A 13,239-nucleotide genomic window follows, 5' to 3' on the forward strand; every position below is an offset into this window, starting at 1 on the left:
TTTGTGAACGTGGAAGTTCTGGAACAAGGAATTGATTTCAACTCTGAATATCTCCGTTTTCTAAGTATAACAAAGACAACAAGACTCTGATTCATCTGTTTTAGCTCGCTGGTTTTGCTAAATTCCCAAATGGCACTGAAGCAGAGGCGAAAATTGACCTGCAAATTAAGGTCGTAGATGAGAACGACAACGCTCCGACATTTGAGTCATCGGTGCTGACAGCTGAGGTGGACGAGCTTAGTCCTAAAGGTCAGTATGGTACATATAAAAACTTATAAAACAATAAAAATGCACATTGGAAATGGAAAAATTATCAATCAACATTTTAAATGTATTATTATTATTACACTAAAGCCATTTATTATGGTCAACTTTTGTACAAAATATTATCAAAAGTAACCATTTTTTTCACTTTGGTTTCATTTAAAACTGTTTTTACAGGGACTTCAGTTATCACAATTAGCGCCACTGATAAAGATGATAACACAACGCTACATGCTAAGATTGCCTACTACATCATAGGGCAGGAACCTCGTGATTTGTTCACCATGAACAAAGATGGCACAATCTATGTCAACAATGTCTTGGACAGAGAAGTATGAACTCCACCAACAGCTGCGTTTGTTTCTTGTTATTTTGATATTTCACATTGAGGTGTGTATGTTTGTGTGTGTGGTAAACATAAAAGACTTTTAGCAGACTTTTTATTTGTTTCAAAATCTAAGACTTTATGGTTATTACCAGAACAGCTGCTTTGATACAGGTAAACATTTCCCTGATTGCTGCTCACATGGGAGTTGGCATTGACCAGGGATCAGTTTCAGAAGGTCTGGCATCGCCTCTGGTGCTGTTGGACAGCTTTCTGCAGCTAATTCCATACATTTTCACATCAGATTTGTTTAATTTGTGAATGACTTCACATGTCACAAAAGTTTTTTTTTACTTGTGTCCCATTTGACTTTGTAGAGACCTACTTACTTAGTAAGGACCAGAACTAAACAAAGTAAGGCAGTGTTTAGTTTCTATGCTCCTCACATCTAGAGCCAACTTCCTCTAAAGCCTGAGATGTGCAGAAACTGTCGGTACCATTGAACTGAAAACAGTTTGTTTACAAAACCATTTGATCAAAGTGTCTCACTGACCAGCTGTTGGCTTGATGATATATGATTAAATTTGGATTTTTTTTTAAATAGCACTTTGGATTGCCATGTGCATACATGGTGCTATAAAAATAAACTCACCTTTGATTTGTTAGTGTAACAATAACTCATATTTTTCTTTCAGGAAGAAAAAACAGTCCTGCTGACAGTGACTGGTCAAGATATGTACGGTGCACCAGGGGGACACATTGCAACAGCCACTGTCACTATCAACATTCGGGATGTGAATGATAATCCCCCAACTTTGGAAAAAGAAGCAGTAAATATTTCATTCAGTTTTTATCATTTATATTGGAGCAGTTAGAACATGTTGCTATTGAGGTTTTCAGATGTTGTTGTTGTGGACTGGACAGCAGTATTGATGTTACTGCCTCTATGTGCTTCAGTAACAAAATATTTCCTTCTTTAGTGTCAGGCTTCTTACAGTCAGTGTGACTCTGACCACCTTCTTCCTATTAGTTGTTGGGACAGCAACACCTAAACATGATGATGATATTATAGGACAGTTATTTGTTATCAAGCGTGACAAGAACTGAAAATCTAAGCCAACATTTTCTGGTCACATATTCAAGTCAAAAAATTTCTGATGAAAAATGTTCTGTTTAAATCAATATTACTGGATTACTGTATAAATATTACTGGAGGAAAACATGTTTTACTGTTTTTTAACAGTATGAAGGAGAAATTGAAGAGAACACATCTGGTGTTGAGGTGATGAGGATCAAAGCATCTGATCTGGACAGTGATGGGGACAACTGGGAAGCTGTTTTTGAAATTGTCCAAGGCAATGAAGATGGATATTTCAGCATAAAAACTGATCCTGTTACCAACGAGGGTATCCTGTTTCTTGAAAAGGTATCACATGTTTTCACCCAGAGGATAGATGGTTAAGGCCAAAATTATTCATAACCCCGAGGAATTAAAAGTTTTTTTTATTTTTTATTTGACTGGGATGTTTTTTGTGAATGGAAAGAACTTTAGTGTTCTGGAGTAACCCAGCCAGAGACATAAAGCTAATAGAGAACCTGGAGGGAGCTAAAGGCTTGGAGAGCTATTAAATATTTTATTGCCTTATTAGCCACCTTTTATAGGCTTATATAAACTTTTTTTAAGATACTTTTTTCATTAAATGTCAATATCTATATTGATATTCTATTTACATTGTTTTTGGATTATGGTCTCATTTCCTGTCAAGGACAAACTTATTTGTTGAATGAAAATCATATTTTACCCAAATTTGCTAGTTGTATAAATAATTTTGGGCATAACTAAAAATGCCCATAATAATGCTTCATTCACGAATATGAATCCCTTTCCAAGACAAACACAAATTCCAGAGTCACTGCAACATGTCACCATTTATAGCACACACTCTGATGCATTTGACAAACATGTCATGCTGAAACATCATTTATCTAAATGTAGCTACCAAAAGAAGCCTTATTCTGCATGTCACATGTCTATATCCAGTTCATTAAAGCCGGTCAGTCACTGATCAGATTACAGTAACTGTGCTTGCAAAAGAAAATACTGTTTTTATTGAGTGACTCTGTTGAACAGAAGCTTAATTTCTTACACAAATGCTAATACACATAGATTTTAAAGAATCATAACTGTATAGTCTCAACTGACAAGAAAAATATAGTTTGTCCACGCATGCAGTGAATCACACACTATAAATAGTGATTTAACTAAGTTTCTATTTTTCTGTTCCTTTTTCAGCCTGTTGACTTTGAGGATGTAAAAGACATGAATCTAGGGCTAGCAGTGCGGAACAAGGCTCCACTGGTTGATGGGTCTGGTTCAGCTGGTGGAGCTAATATAGGTTTTGGAGGAGGAGCCGGTGGTTCCGGTGGTGCCGGTGGGTCCAGCGGTGCCAGTGGGTCCAGCGGTGCCAGTGGGTCCAGTGGCAGTGGTGCCAGTGGTGCCAGTGGTGCCAGTGGTGCCAGTGGTGCCAGTGGTGCTAGCGGGGCTGGTGGTGCTAGCGGGGCTGGTGGTGCCTCGGGTAGCAAATTTAAAACCTATCCAATAAAAATCAATGTAAAAAACCAACCAGAAGGACCACATTTTGAACCCAAAGTCAAACCTATCCCCATCAAGGAGGGAACGCCCATCAACGTGAATAAAGTGATTGCCAGTTATCCTGCAATCGATAAAGATACTGGGAAACCAGCAGAGGATGTCAAGTCAGTGTATAAACAAACACAAAGCTTATAAATTTGAAATTACAGCTTCAGTTTTAATTGGACTCAAATTTTTCTCTGTTTATGATGCATAGATATTTAAAAGGCTCAGACCCTCAGAACTGGCTCAGCATTGACCCCAAGACAGCTGACATCAAACTGAACAAGATGCCTGACAGGGAGTCCCCATTCCTGGTCAATGGGGTGTACATGGCTGAAATACTTTGCATCACTGAAGGTACTGTTTTATTACTTAAGGTTTATCATATTGGGACACAATTAAAGAACTAAGTTGGAATTCCAGAATATACCTGTTCCCTTGCTCCTTTAAATTGAGATGAGAAAAATATCTAATTATTAAATATCTAGTATTTAATAATTAGATTAAATAATTATTATAAAATTTAGACTTTTATCTGTCTAAATTAACCATAACTTCACTGTCATGGTGAAGTTAATTGAGGGCTGCACAGTGGTGCAGTTGGTAGAGCTGTTGCCTGGCAGCAAGAAGGTCCTGGGTTCGATTCCCGGCCCGGGGTCTCTCTGCATGGAGCTTGCATGTTCTCCCTGTGCACGGTGGGTTTTTGTCAGGTACTCTGGCTTCCTCCCACAGTCCAAAAACATGACTGTCAGGTTTTTGGACTGTGTGAGTGAGTGTGTGTGTGTGTGTGTGTGTGTGTATGGTTGTTTGTCCTGTCTGTCTCTGTGTTGCTCTGCGACAGACTGGCGACCTGTCCAGGGTGACCCCGCCTCTCGCCCGAAACGTTAGCTGGAGATAGACACCAGCACCGCTCCTGACCCCAGTGTATGGAAATGGATGGATGGATGGAAGTTTATTGCAGCATTATGTCTTATTCAAGTTCATGGAAAGAAGTAAGGATCCTTTCCATCTTTCTATGGTAGCAGTTCTATTATAGTGTTTTCACGCCTGAGCTGTTCAGTCAAATTAAAATGAATTCTAGTTTATTTCTCCTCTTGTTTTGGTTTACATGTGTAAATACGAACACAGCAAATCACTGTAGTGTGTGAAACCAGAGCAACAAGACCGTTTGGAAGAGATGGGCTCAGTATGCTGCAGAACAAACTCCAAGTGACTCTTTTATGATGTGAATGTGATCCGACTTCAATCTGACATATCTACCAGGTGTACTCTGCAAACTTGAACCAAATAGTTTTGTTTATGAGATTTTGTTGTGAGGTTTTGGTTAATTTAGACTTTTATCTGTGTTGAAAGAAACTGAATCACCAGAACAAGTTACAAGTTAATATGTATGTATTAACCTTTATTTAACCAGATAAGTCTTACTGAGATTAAAAATCTATTTTTCAATAGAGACCTGGGCAAGACTGGCAGGAACACACCAAACTCATTTCAGTTAAAAAATTATTCAACAGAAATAGACTAAAGTAAACCAGCTGTAGCTGTGTAAACACCCTCAGAGTCACTCTAGTTTTTGTTTTACCATTTGCAAAATCATTTCTGCCTCCACCTAGGCTGGTAAAAAACCAGACTCTTGTTCCATGCTTTTCTTTACTGGACGTTGAGAAACGGTTGATTCCTGGAGGCGTGGACTCTGTTGAAGTTTTCAGTTTTATCTTGTTACTAACATTTGTCCATGACGTATGTATTGTGCCAGTTCAACGCTAAGAAGCTTATTGGAAATTGCCTGCACTGTGAACAACCATCCTTGACTTGCAAAGAGAGAAGAGCCGATCCGAAAGAAACGGCTGACGATGTTAATTCAGTTTTCGGCAGCATGAAAACTACAGGCAGACTACAATTCTTAAACAGTGCAGAAAATCGATATCATTGTTCACAACTTCTCTTTCTGTTCTATGTTTAGCCTGGTAGAAAATATACCAGAGTAATCCACTTGAACAGGAGATGGTCCAGTCGGACCACTGAAGTGAGATTAAGATTGAATGGAATTGTGTAGGAAGGTAAATGACCAACAAACCTCCACCAGAGTATTTAGGGAAAAAAAATTAAAATTCCAATAGCAGAAAAGAGTTGACTCAGTTGTCTGATAAACCTGCTGCAGCCAGGTTTATGAGACAAGATAAAAGATCCCAAATAAGATATTAATTCATAAGGGTTTTAAAGAGAGGCATCCACATTTAGTTACTTTTATATTATTTTTATAATTCGCTTAGTAAATTATAAACGAAAAAAAGGTTGTTGTTAAATGACATGTTTACACACTCAGTGAGGTACTAATGGACAGCTGCAATAATAGACAGCAATAATAGACAATAATAATAATAATAATAATAATAATAATAATAGACAATAACAGACAATAATAGACAGCTGCAGAAAGGTGTGTCAAACTACAACTCTGCTTCCTCGTCTGAACCCTGGGTTAGTAGTTTTATAGTAGAGAATAGTTTTGCATTGTGTCATTAACTTCCCAGCAATCCCTCATATCGAGTGTACATGTAGCCACAGTGGAGAAGAAAAACTCTGCTTTAACAGGATGAAACCTCCTGCAGAACCAGAACCAGAACCTGGTTCAGTGAGCCGCCATCTGCCACAACCGACTGGAGCTTTGAGAAGACAGAGGAGAAACACAAAATGAACAGAAGAGCTGATGCAGGAGGATTCCTCTCTACTGTCATTGTTTTAGTTTAGTATTTCGTAAACACTTTTTATTTTAGACCTAATGGTTCAGCTCTAGGTCAGCTAATGATCTCTTTCATTCCTACCTTCTACTGCTGATTTTGTTGAAAAATAAATGTAACATCCATCCATTTTCCATACACCCTTGTCCCTAGCGGGGTAAGGAGGGGTGCTGGTGCCTATCTCCAGCTAATGTTCCAGGTGAGAGGCGGGGTCACCCTGCCAGTTTGTTGCAGGGTAACACAGAGACAAACAGGACACACAACCATGCACACATTCACTCACACCTAGGGAGAATTTAGAGAAACCAATTAACCTGACAGTCATGTTTTTGGACTGTGGGAGGAAACCGGAGTACCCAGAGAAAACCCACGCTTGCAAGAGATGCAAACTCCATGCAGAAAGACCCCAGGCTGAGAATTGAACCCAGAACCTTCTTACTGCAAGGCAACAGTGCTACATACTGTGCCACTTTGCAGCCCTAAATTTAACATGTAATGTGTTTTTGTTTTTTGCAAGATCCACATAATCAGCAAAAAAGTAAATGATGAAATCTTCAAACATTCCTAATTGCTACATTTATAACTGACAGTATCATTTGTGTGTGTGATTAAGATAAATAAAGGTAAATAAGTAAAAAAAAAACTATACATGTTGTGGTCCTATTTTACTAACTAAAGATTCTAACATTGTGTCTTGTTCTTCAGACTCCATTTACTTTTCTAAAAAAAAACTATATAAATAAAATAAAAAACAGCACCAGGAAACACTATAATGCCAATAAATAAACACATTGGAAATTTTGCTTTAATGTGGAGAAATATGACATTATTTAAAGGACAAAGACTCTCTCCTTAATTGTGTTACTGAGAAAAAGGGACAAACTAATACTTTTAATGGTTAAATGTTTTTGCTTCATCATTACAGGGATGCCAAGTAAAACAGCGACTGGTACGGTAGCCATCCAGGTGGAGGATCTCAATGACCACTGCCCCACGCTGACCAGTAACTTTATACCTGTGTGCAAATCCAACAAGAGGATCATTGTTAATGCCAAAGATGAAGATGCATTTCCTAATGGCCCACCTTTTAAGTTTTCCATTTACCCTGGGAGCACATCAGTAGATTGGAAAATTAGGCCTTACAATGGTAAGATAATACATGAAGCTATATAATTTGTGAAGAAAATTTTAATCGTGCAAATATAAATAAAAATCACTTTATGGTTTTATAAATTTATGTTCCCCATGACAGGACTTTCATAAAACATAACATAGAAATGATGTTTTTCATGAGTGACTTCTTCTCAACTGTCAATAGTAGGATTAGGGTTTGACAAAAAAAAAAAAGACTGTAGGGATTACATGTTGGCATTGTTGAAAACAAAGTAACTTAATTTCATATATTATGACGTAGATGATAAATACTAAAGAGAAAAGGCTGCAGGTGGTGTATAATGTAGCCAGTGTGTTCACAGTAAGTTCCAAGCAGTAGTTCCCAATCCTTTCACCACCTTTGTGCCCAGACTTTTGTCTAAACACACATATCATATATGTGTGTTTTCACGATTACAGACAAATAATCACTCAAATATCAGACAGATGTGTCTGATAACAAATCTGTTAGGGTCATGGCAAGGAGGCCTTCCAAACTCAAAGCTCATCACTGTCATAAGTTGTGGTTTGTGGTGGTGAGAATGAAAACAGAGACCCAGGTATTGATGAAGATGATGATGAATTTAATGAAAGTGACTCAAACAGTCCAGATCTTCAGGCAGCACGGCAGAGCGAAAACACAGAGGCTCAGCACCGGTAACAACTGAATTCAAAGACTGACACGATGAGCAAATGCCGACACAGGACTTACCAGTTCAACTGTGTCAGCAGACGAACTATCATAGACAAGGACCCGACAAGAGACAAAGACAACAGGTGGGTTTAAATACACAGGGAGGGTAATCGGGTAACTAGACACACCTGGGAATCAATCAACGGGGAAGACACAGAGACAACAGAGACTAAGAGGAGTCTCAAGGGCAGCTACCAGTTACCAGATGCCCAAAAACAAAACTGTCCAAATCCAACAAGGGTGGGTGGAGGGGCGACGGAAGGAGCGCCAGAGTCCAGAACAAAAAACTACCATAGTAGACGGAGAACCAGGAGGCAGACCCCTCGAAAGAGGTCCGGCGGGCGTTGCTGGCGAAGGAGGCGAACCCCTCGTGGGGGGTCCGGCGGGCGTCGCCGCAGGAAGCGGAGACGTGGAGGTGGGTCCAGCATCACCACCGCAACAGGCGCTCGGGCCCGTGGGGCCAGCTGGAGGCCCTGGAAGGCTGGTAGAGGGGCCGGCTGGCTGGACGCTCGGACAGAGCACAGAGACGCTCAGACGGAGCGGGTGGCTGCTCGTCGGCAGCGGACACGGGGAACTCGGGCGGCTGCTCGTCGGCAGCGGACACGGGGAACTCGGGAGGCTGCTCGTCGGCAGCGGACACGGGGAACTCGGGCGGCTGCTCGTCGGCAGCGGACACGGGGAACTCGGGAGGCTGCTCGTCGGCAGCGGACACGGGGAACTCGGGAGGCTGCTCGTCGGCAGCGGACACGGGGAACTCGGGCGGCTGCTCGCCGGCAGCGGACACGGGGAACTCTGGAGGCTGCTCGTCGGCAGCGGACACGGGGAACTCGGGAGGCTGCTCGTCGGCAGCGGACACGGGGAACTCGGGAGGCTGCTCGTCGGCAGCGGACACGGGGAACTCGGGAGGCTGCTCGTCGGCAGCGGACACGGGGAACTCGGGAGGCTGCTCGTCGGCAGCGGACACGGGGAACTCGGGAGGCTGCTCGTCGGCAGCGGACACGGGGAACTCGGGAGGCTGCTCGTCGGCAGCGGACACGGGGAACTCGGGAGGCTGCTCGTCGGCAGCGGACACGGGGAACTCTGGAGGCTGCTCGTCGCCAGCAGACACGAGGAACTCTGGAGGCTGCTCGTCAGCGGCGGACACGGGGAACTCTGGAGGCTGAAATCCACCCACCGGGACAGGCCATGCCATGCCACCATCCGCGCCGCTTGGCGTTCCGGGGCTAGCCTGGCCACCTGGAACCACATTGCCATGGGGACTCTAGCGACTGGAGACGAGCTGGGTGTGGTGACACGATCCGGGGAAACTGGAGCTGACGGAACCGGAGCTGGCGTAGAGGAAGATGGGGGTGAGTTGGATGCTAGGAAAAGGAAGCTGGTTGGTCTTGGGGGCAGTGGTTCTCCCTTCAGAACCGCTGACGCCGACCGAAACTCCCATTCCACCTCTTGGCGCAAAACCTCCAGAACCGGGAGGTGGAAACGAGAAATCCAGCCATCCAACCAGACCAGCATCTGACTGACGCTGGACAGTCCCAATCAACAGCCGCTGGTCTGCTGGGTCCATGATGGTAAAAGGCGTTCCTGACCGTAGTCTGGTCGGGTCCTTCTGACATAAGTTGTGGTTTGTGGTGGTGAGAATGAACACAGAGACCCAGGTATTGATGAAGATGATGATGAATTTAATGAAAGTGACTCAAACAGTCCAGATCTTCAGGCAGCACGGCAGAGCGAAAACACAGAGGCTCAGCACCGGTAGCAACTGAATTCAAAGACTGACACGATGAGCAAATGCCGACACAGGACTTACCAGTTCAACTGTGTCAGCAGACGAACTATCATAGACAAGGACCCGACAAGAGACAAAGACAACAGGTGGGTTTAAATACACAGGGAGGGTAATCGGGTAACTAGACACACCTGGGAATCAATCAACGGGGAAGACACAGAGACAACAGAGACTCTGGACAGAAACTGAACACAGAAAAGCCTTAAAAATAAACACACAGAAACACTGATCATGACAATCACTGTGTGCTTTATTTTTAATAGTTAAAGTAAGGAATTAATAATTTAATAGTAAGTAATAGTAAGGATTTAATAGTTTAACGATTTGATTGCTGTAGTGGTGATAAAGATTTTTTCCATTGATTATGAAAGGCTTTTTTTAAAACTGAGTTGTATTATTTATTAAGAGCTCCTGTTTCATTTGCAATCAGAAACAAACATCTGTTTTGAAAGAACAAATGCTAACCTATATTAGCCAGAGGTATTAATCATTTGGGTTCAACTTTACAGACTTTCTGTTACTGAGACATAAGCTCAATTCCCCAACATATTTTTGTCGACATCCTTCTGGACTTTTTCTCTCTAAATGGGTTTGGAGACTCTCAGATGCATCACTGCAAATGATCCTTTTTAGTCCCACTTTTCCCTTGAGAGGTTCCTTGTTAACTCAATTAAAACAGACTTAATTACCTTCTAAGTTATTTTACAAAACTATGCTTAAAAAGCTGCGCATTTAACATGTGTAACTGACTGCTGCTGAACTTTGGCAAATGGGAAGACATAAATTGTATTTAAAACGATGTTTGAAATTTGACTTTGTGTGTCAGAAATATATTCCCTCATTAACTAAATGTTCTTCAAATGCATATGTCTGTTAGGCTCTTTGCCTAAATTTCATAAAATTGGAATGTGAAGGTTTTAATGATGCATGTGAAATATGTTGTATTTGACAGATACTGCAGTACTTCTGACGACATCTGATGATGTGCGGTATTCCCTCAGCGATATGATGCTTGTGGTGGAAGACCAACAGAAACTCACCTGTCCAAAACCACAAAAACTGACAGTCTTTTTCTGTGACTGTATGGAAATAGATGACTGTTCATTCAAAGGAGCTATGAAACGGCTTCACCCAAAAACAGCATTAGGACCTGCAGGCATTGGACTTGTTTTTCTGGGAGTTTTGGCTGTACTACGTGAGTGTAACTCAGTACTTATGTCATCGAAGGATTGATGACAAGCTTTGGCCGTGAGATGATCAGAGAGAACTCACACTGCTTAGCTCTAATTAGCTCTGAGCTGAAGAAACTTCATGAAGTGAAGTTTTTTATGTAGCCCCTTTCTCACATAAAAATCCCATGGTGCTTCAAAAAGACAAGGCATGAAAATGAAAACATGACTGAGAAAACAAACAAATGAAATTATAAAAATAATTCTATTCAATGTCAGTGTCAGTTTATTTATAATGAACTTTAGAAACTGCTATGAAAATGCTGTGTAGTGTTCATAAAACCACAGATAACAACACATACGAATAATAACACAAATTAAAACAGACAGAACAAGTAAATTACAATGTCAGGCCTCATGTAAATGCCAAAGAATAGAAATTGGTTTTAAGGAGTGATTTGAAGTGTTCTAGACTATGTGCAGATATAATGTTGAAGGGTAAGTAGGAGCAATGATGGCGAATGCCTGGTCTCCTCTGCTTTTCAGCCTGGTATTCATGATCATTGGAATAAAGCAAATCCTACATTGTGTATTATCAGGTAGACTAGAGCATTTGGCAAACTGTTGAAACAGTTTAGAACTAGCTGATCTGATGACATTACCTGCAGTGTCAGCAACAGCTGATGTAAGAATGTATATATTTGGAAAAATAACACTGGTGAACCCTCTTAAGTAAGATAGAGGAAAACTTAATGTTAACTGTTGGATATGTGCACTGCTGAGGCTACACTTCACAGTAACATGTCCTGGGTTACATCATCTGTTGTTGACAGCTGCTCCTCTTTTAATCGCTGTCTGCTTGTATTGTAGGAAAGCCTGGCAGAGAGATGCTGAAGTCAGGGACATGAGCATACTGTTGGTAGACTCTAAATTGAATTATATATTTTTGTCTTTCAGTCATTCCCTGTTTCATAATGCTGGTCGAGTGTGGGAATCCGACTAGTGACATGTTTGCTAAGATCCCTTTTGAAACAAAACAACGTCTCATTAAATACGACACTGAGGGCCAAGGACAACTATCGGTGAGACAAACATGTTTACAAGCTTGACTTGACGTTTGAAAGCAGCACACTTGTACCTAGTATTGGTTTGCTTCCAAAAGACATTTATTGGAAAGTTTTATATTGAGCTTCTGACCTAATGTGACAAAAATATATAAAGATTTTGTGCTAAAAAAAAATGCATTTTGACCCTTTATAGGAAAATGTTTACAAAACTCTTCAAAGTCAAAAATCTGACTGGGACGTTTCGCAAATGGCACAAAGTCCAGGTTTTGGAATGGAGCAGTCTGTTGCTTCCATTTACCAAGGTGCTTCAAGTGACTACAGAGACAAAGTGTTAGGGATGTCTCATTGGGAGAAAAGTGGCTCTCACTTTGAGTCTGAAGGTGGACAGTCAAGAGGAGGAGCTGCAACTGAATGTTTCAATGACATGTTGTTGCCAGACAGCTTCCTGAGAGGATACTACAACAAGGTGAGAAATCAATGTTCACAGAAATATTAAATCATTTGCATTTCAGCAGGACTAATGTAAAGGCAAATATCTGCAATCCTTCCTGTTCATGGTCCAACATTTGCTACTCTTGCAATACTAATTTTTCCCATCATCTTTTCTCTATGTTTTGTACATTGCACCGTACATAAAGTTCAGTACTTTTATTAGTTGAAAACAGAATTAACCAGAGGGCATTTGTGAACAAACTCTGCATCACAGGCCTTACTGTTGAGTGCATTTTGACGCCTATATGATGGCGTCAAAAACAACATTTGTTATAATAATCAGGGTGAGCTTAGTGATTTGATACCATGTCAAGTATATATTCAAGTATATTTTTTTTTATTCCTTAATACATCCTTTAGTCAATACATAAAAGTAAGGTAAACTGAGTGTCATTAGACCTGGGTGTCATGGTGGGTTTTATATTTTGAGCCCACATGCAGGAACAACACGGAGAGGAAGAGTAAATGCAATAGTTTATATACAATATGTATAAGCGATTTGACAGAACTACTGAAAGGATGACAGTGTCCAGGAACTCCGGGGTGGCTGCAAGTAAGAAGGGAAACGGTGAGTTGAATGACGGTGGGAAATGACAAAACTACTGGAATATTGTTTAGTGCTTACTAGTAGTAGAAGGCTTAGGATCTGTGGAGGGGAGTGGGTACCAAGTAACGGAGTTAGAGAAGAGGGCGTTGGAAGGGCGTTGGAAGGGTGTTGGAAGGGTGTTGGAAGGGTGTTGGAAGGCCGACGACGGACGGAGGACGGACAGGTAGATCAGAGTGGAGGCACCGAGGAACAGCGGAGCGGAGCGGGCTCCCAGCTAAAGACTGGATGGAAGATAATTCACAGAAGAGGTGGTTGAGAAACTCAGGCTTCCCATGGGGAAAAACTCACAGTCTCAAAAAGGGTAATC

General features: G+C 41.4%; 1 protein-coding gene across 2 annotated transcripts in view; it reads left to right on the forward strand.

Moving 5' to 3' along the window:
* The window catches only part of LOC103464197 (desmoglein-2.1-like), a 31,898-nt gene that overhangs the window by 10,657 nt on the left and 8,002 nt on the right, over nucleotides 1-13,239 (forward strand). For both annotated transcript variants that reach the window (XM_008408147.3, XM_081606686.1), the window contains exons 4-13: nucleotides 105-249; nucleotides 442-596; nucleotides 1,285-1,419; nucleotides 1,833-2,015; nucleotides 2,883-3,346; nucleotides 3,439-3,581; nucleotides 6,891-7,112; nucleotides 10,550-10,792; nucleotides 11,724-11,848; nucleotides 12,027-12,299. In XM_008408147.3, coding sequence (XP_008406369.2) covers nucleotides 105-249; nucleotides 442-596; nucleotides 1,285-1,419; nucleotides 1,833-2,015; nucleotides 2,883-3,346; nucleotides 3,439-3,581; nucleotides 6,891-7,112; nucleotides 10,550-10,792; nucleotides 11,724-11,848; nucleotides 12,027-12,299 — 2,088 coding nt within the window. The remainder of the gene's footprint in view (nucleotides 1-104; nucleotides 250-441; nucleotides 597-1,284; nucleotides 1,420-1,832; nucleotides 2,016-2,882; nucleotides 3,347-3,438; nucleotides 3,582-6,890; nucleotides 7,113-10,549; nucleotides 10,793-11,723; nucleotides 11,849-12,026; nucleotides 12,300-13,239) is intronic.

Source organism: Poecilia reticulata, chromosome 4 (genome assembly GCF_904066995.2).
Source record: "Poecilia reticulata chromosome 4, P_reticulata-male-v2, whole genome shotgun sequence".
NCBI classification, from domain to species: Eukaryota; Metazoa; Chordata; class Actinopteri; order Cyprinodontiformes; family Poeciliidae; genus Poecilia; species Poecilia reticulata.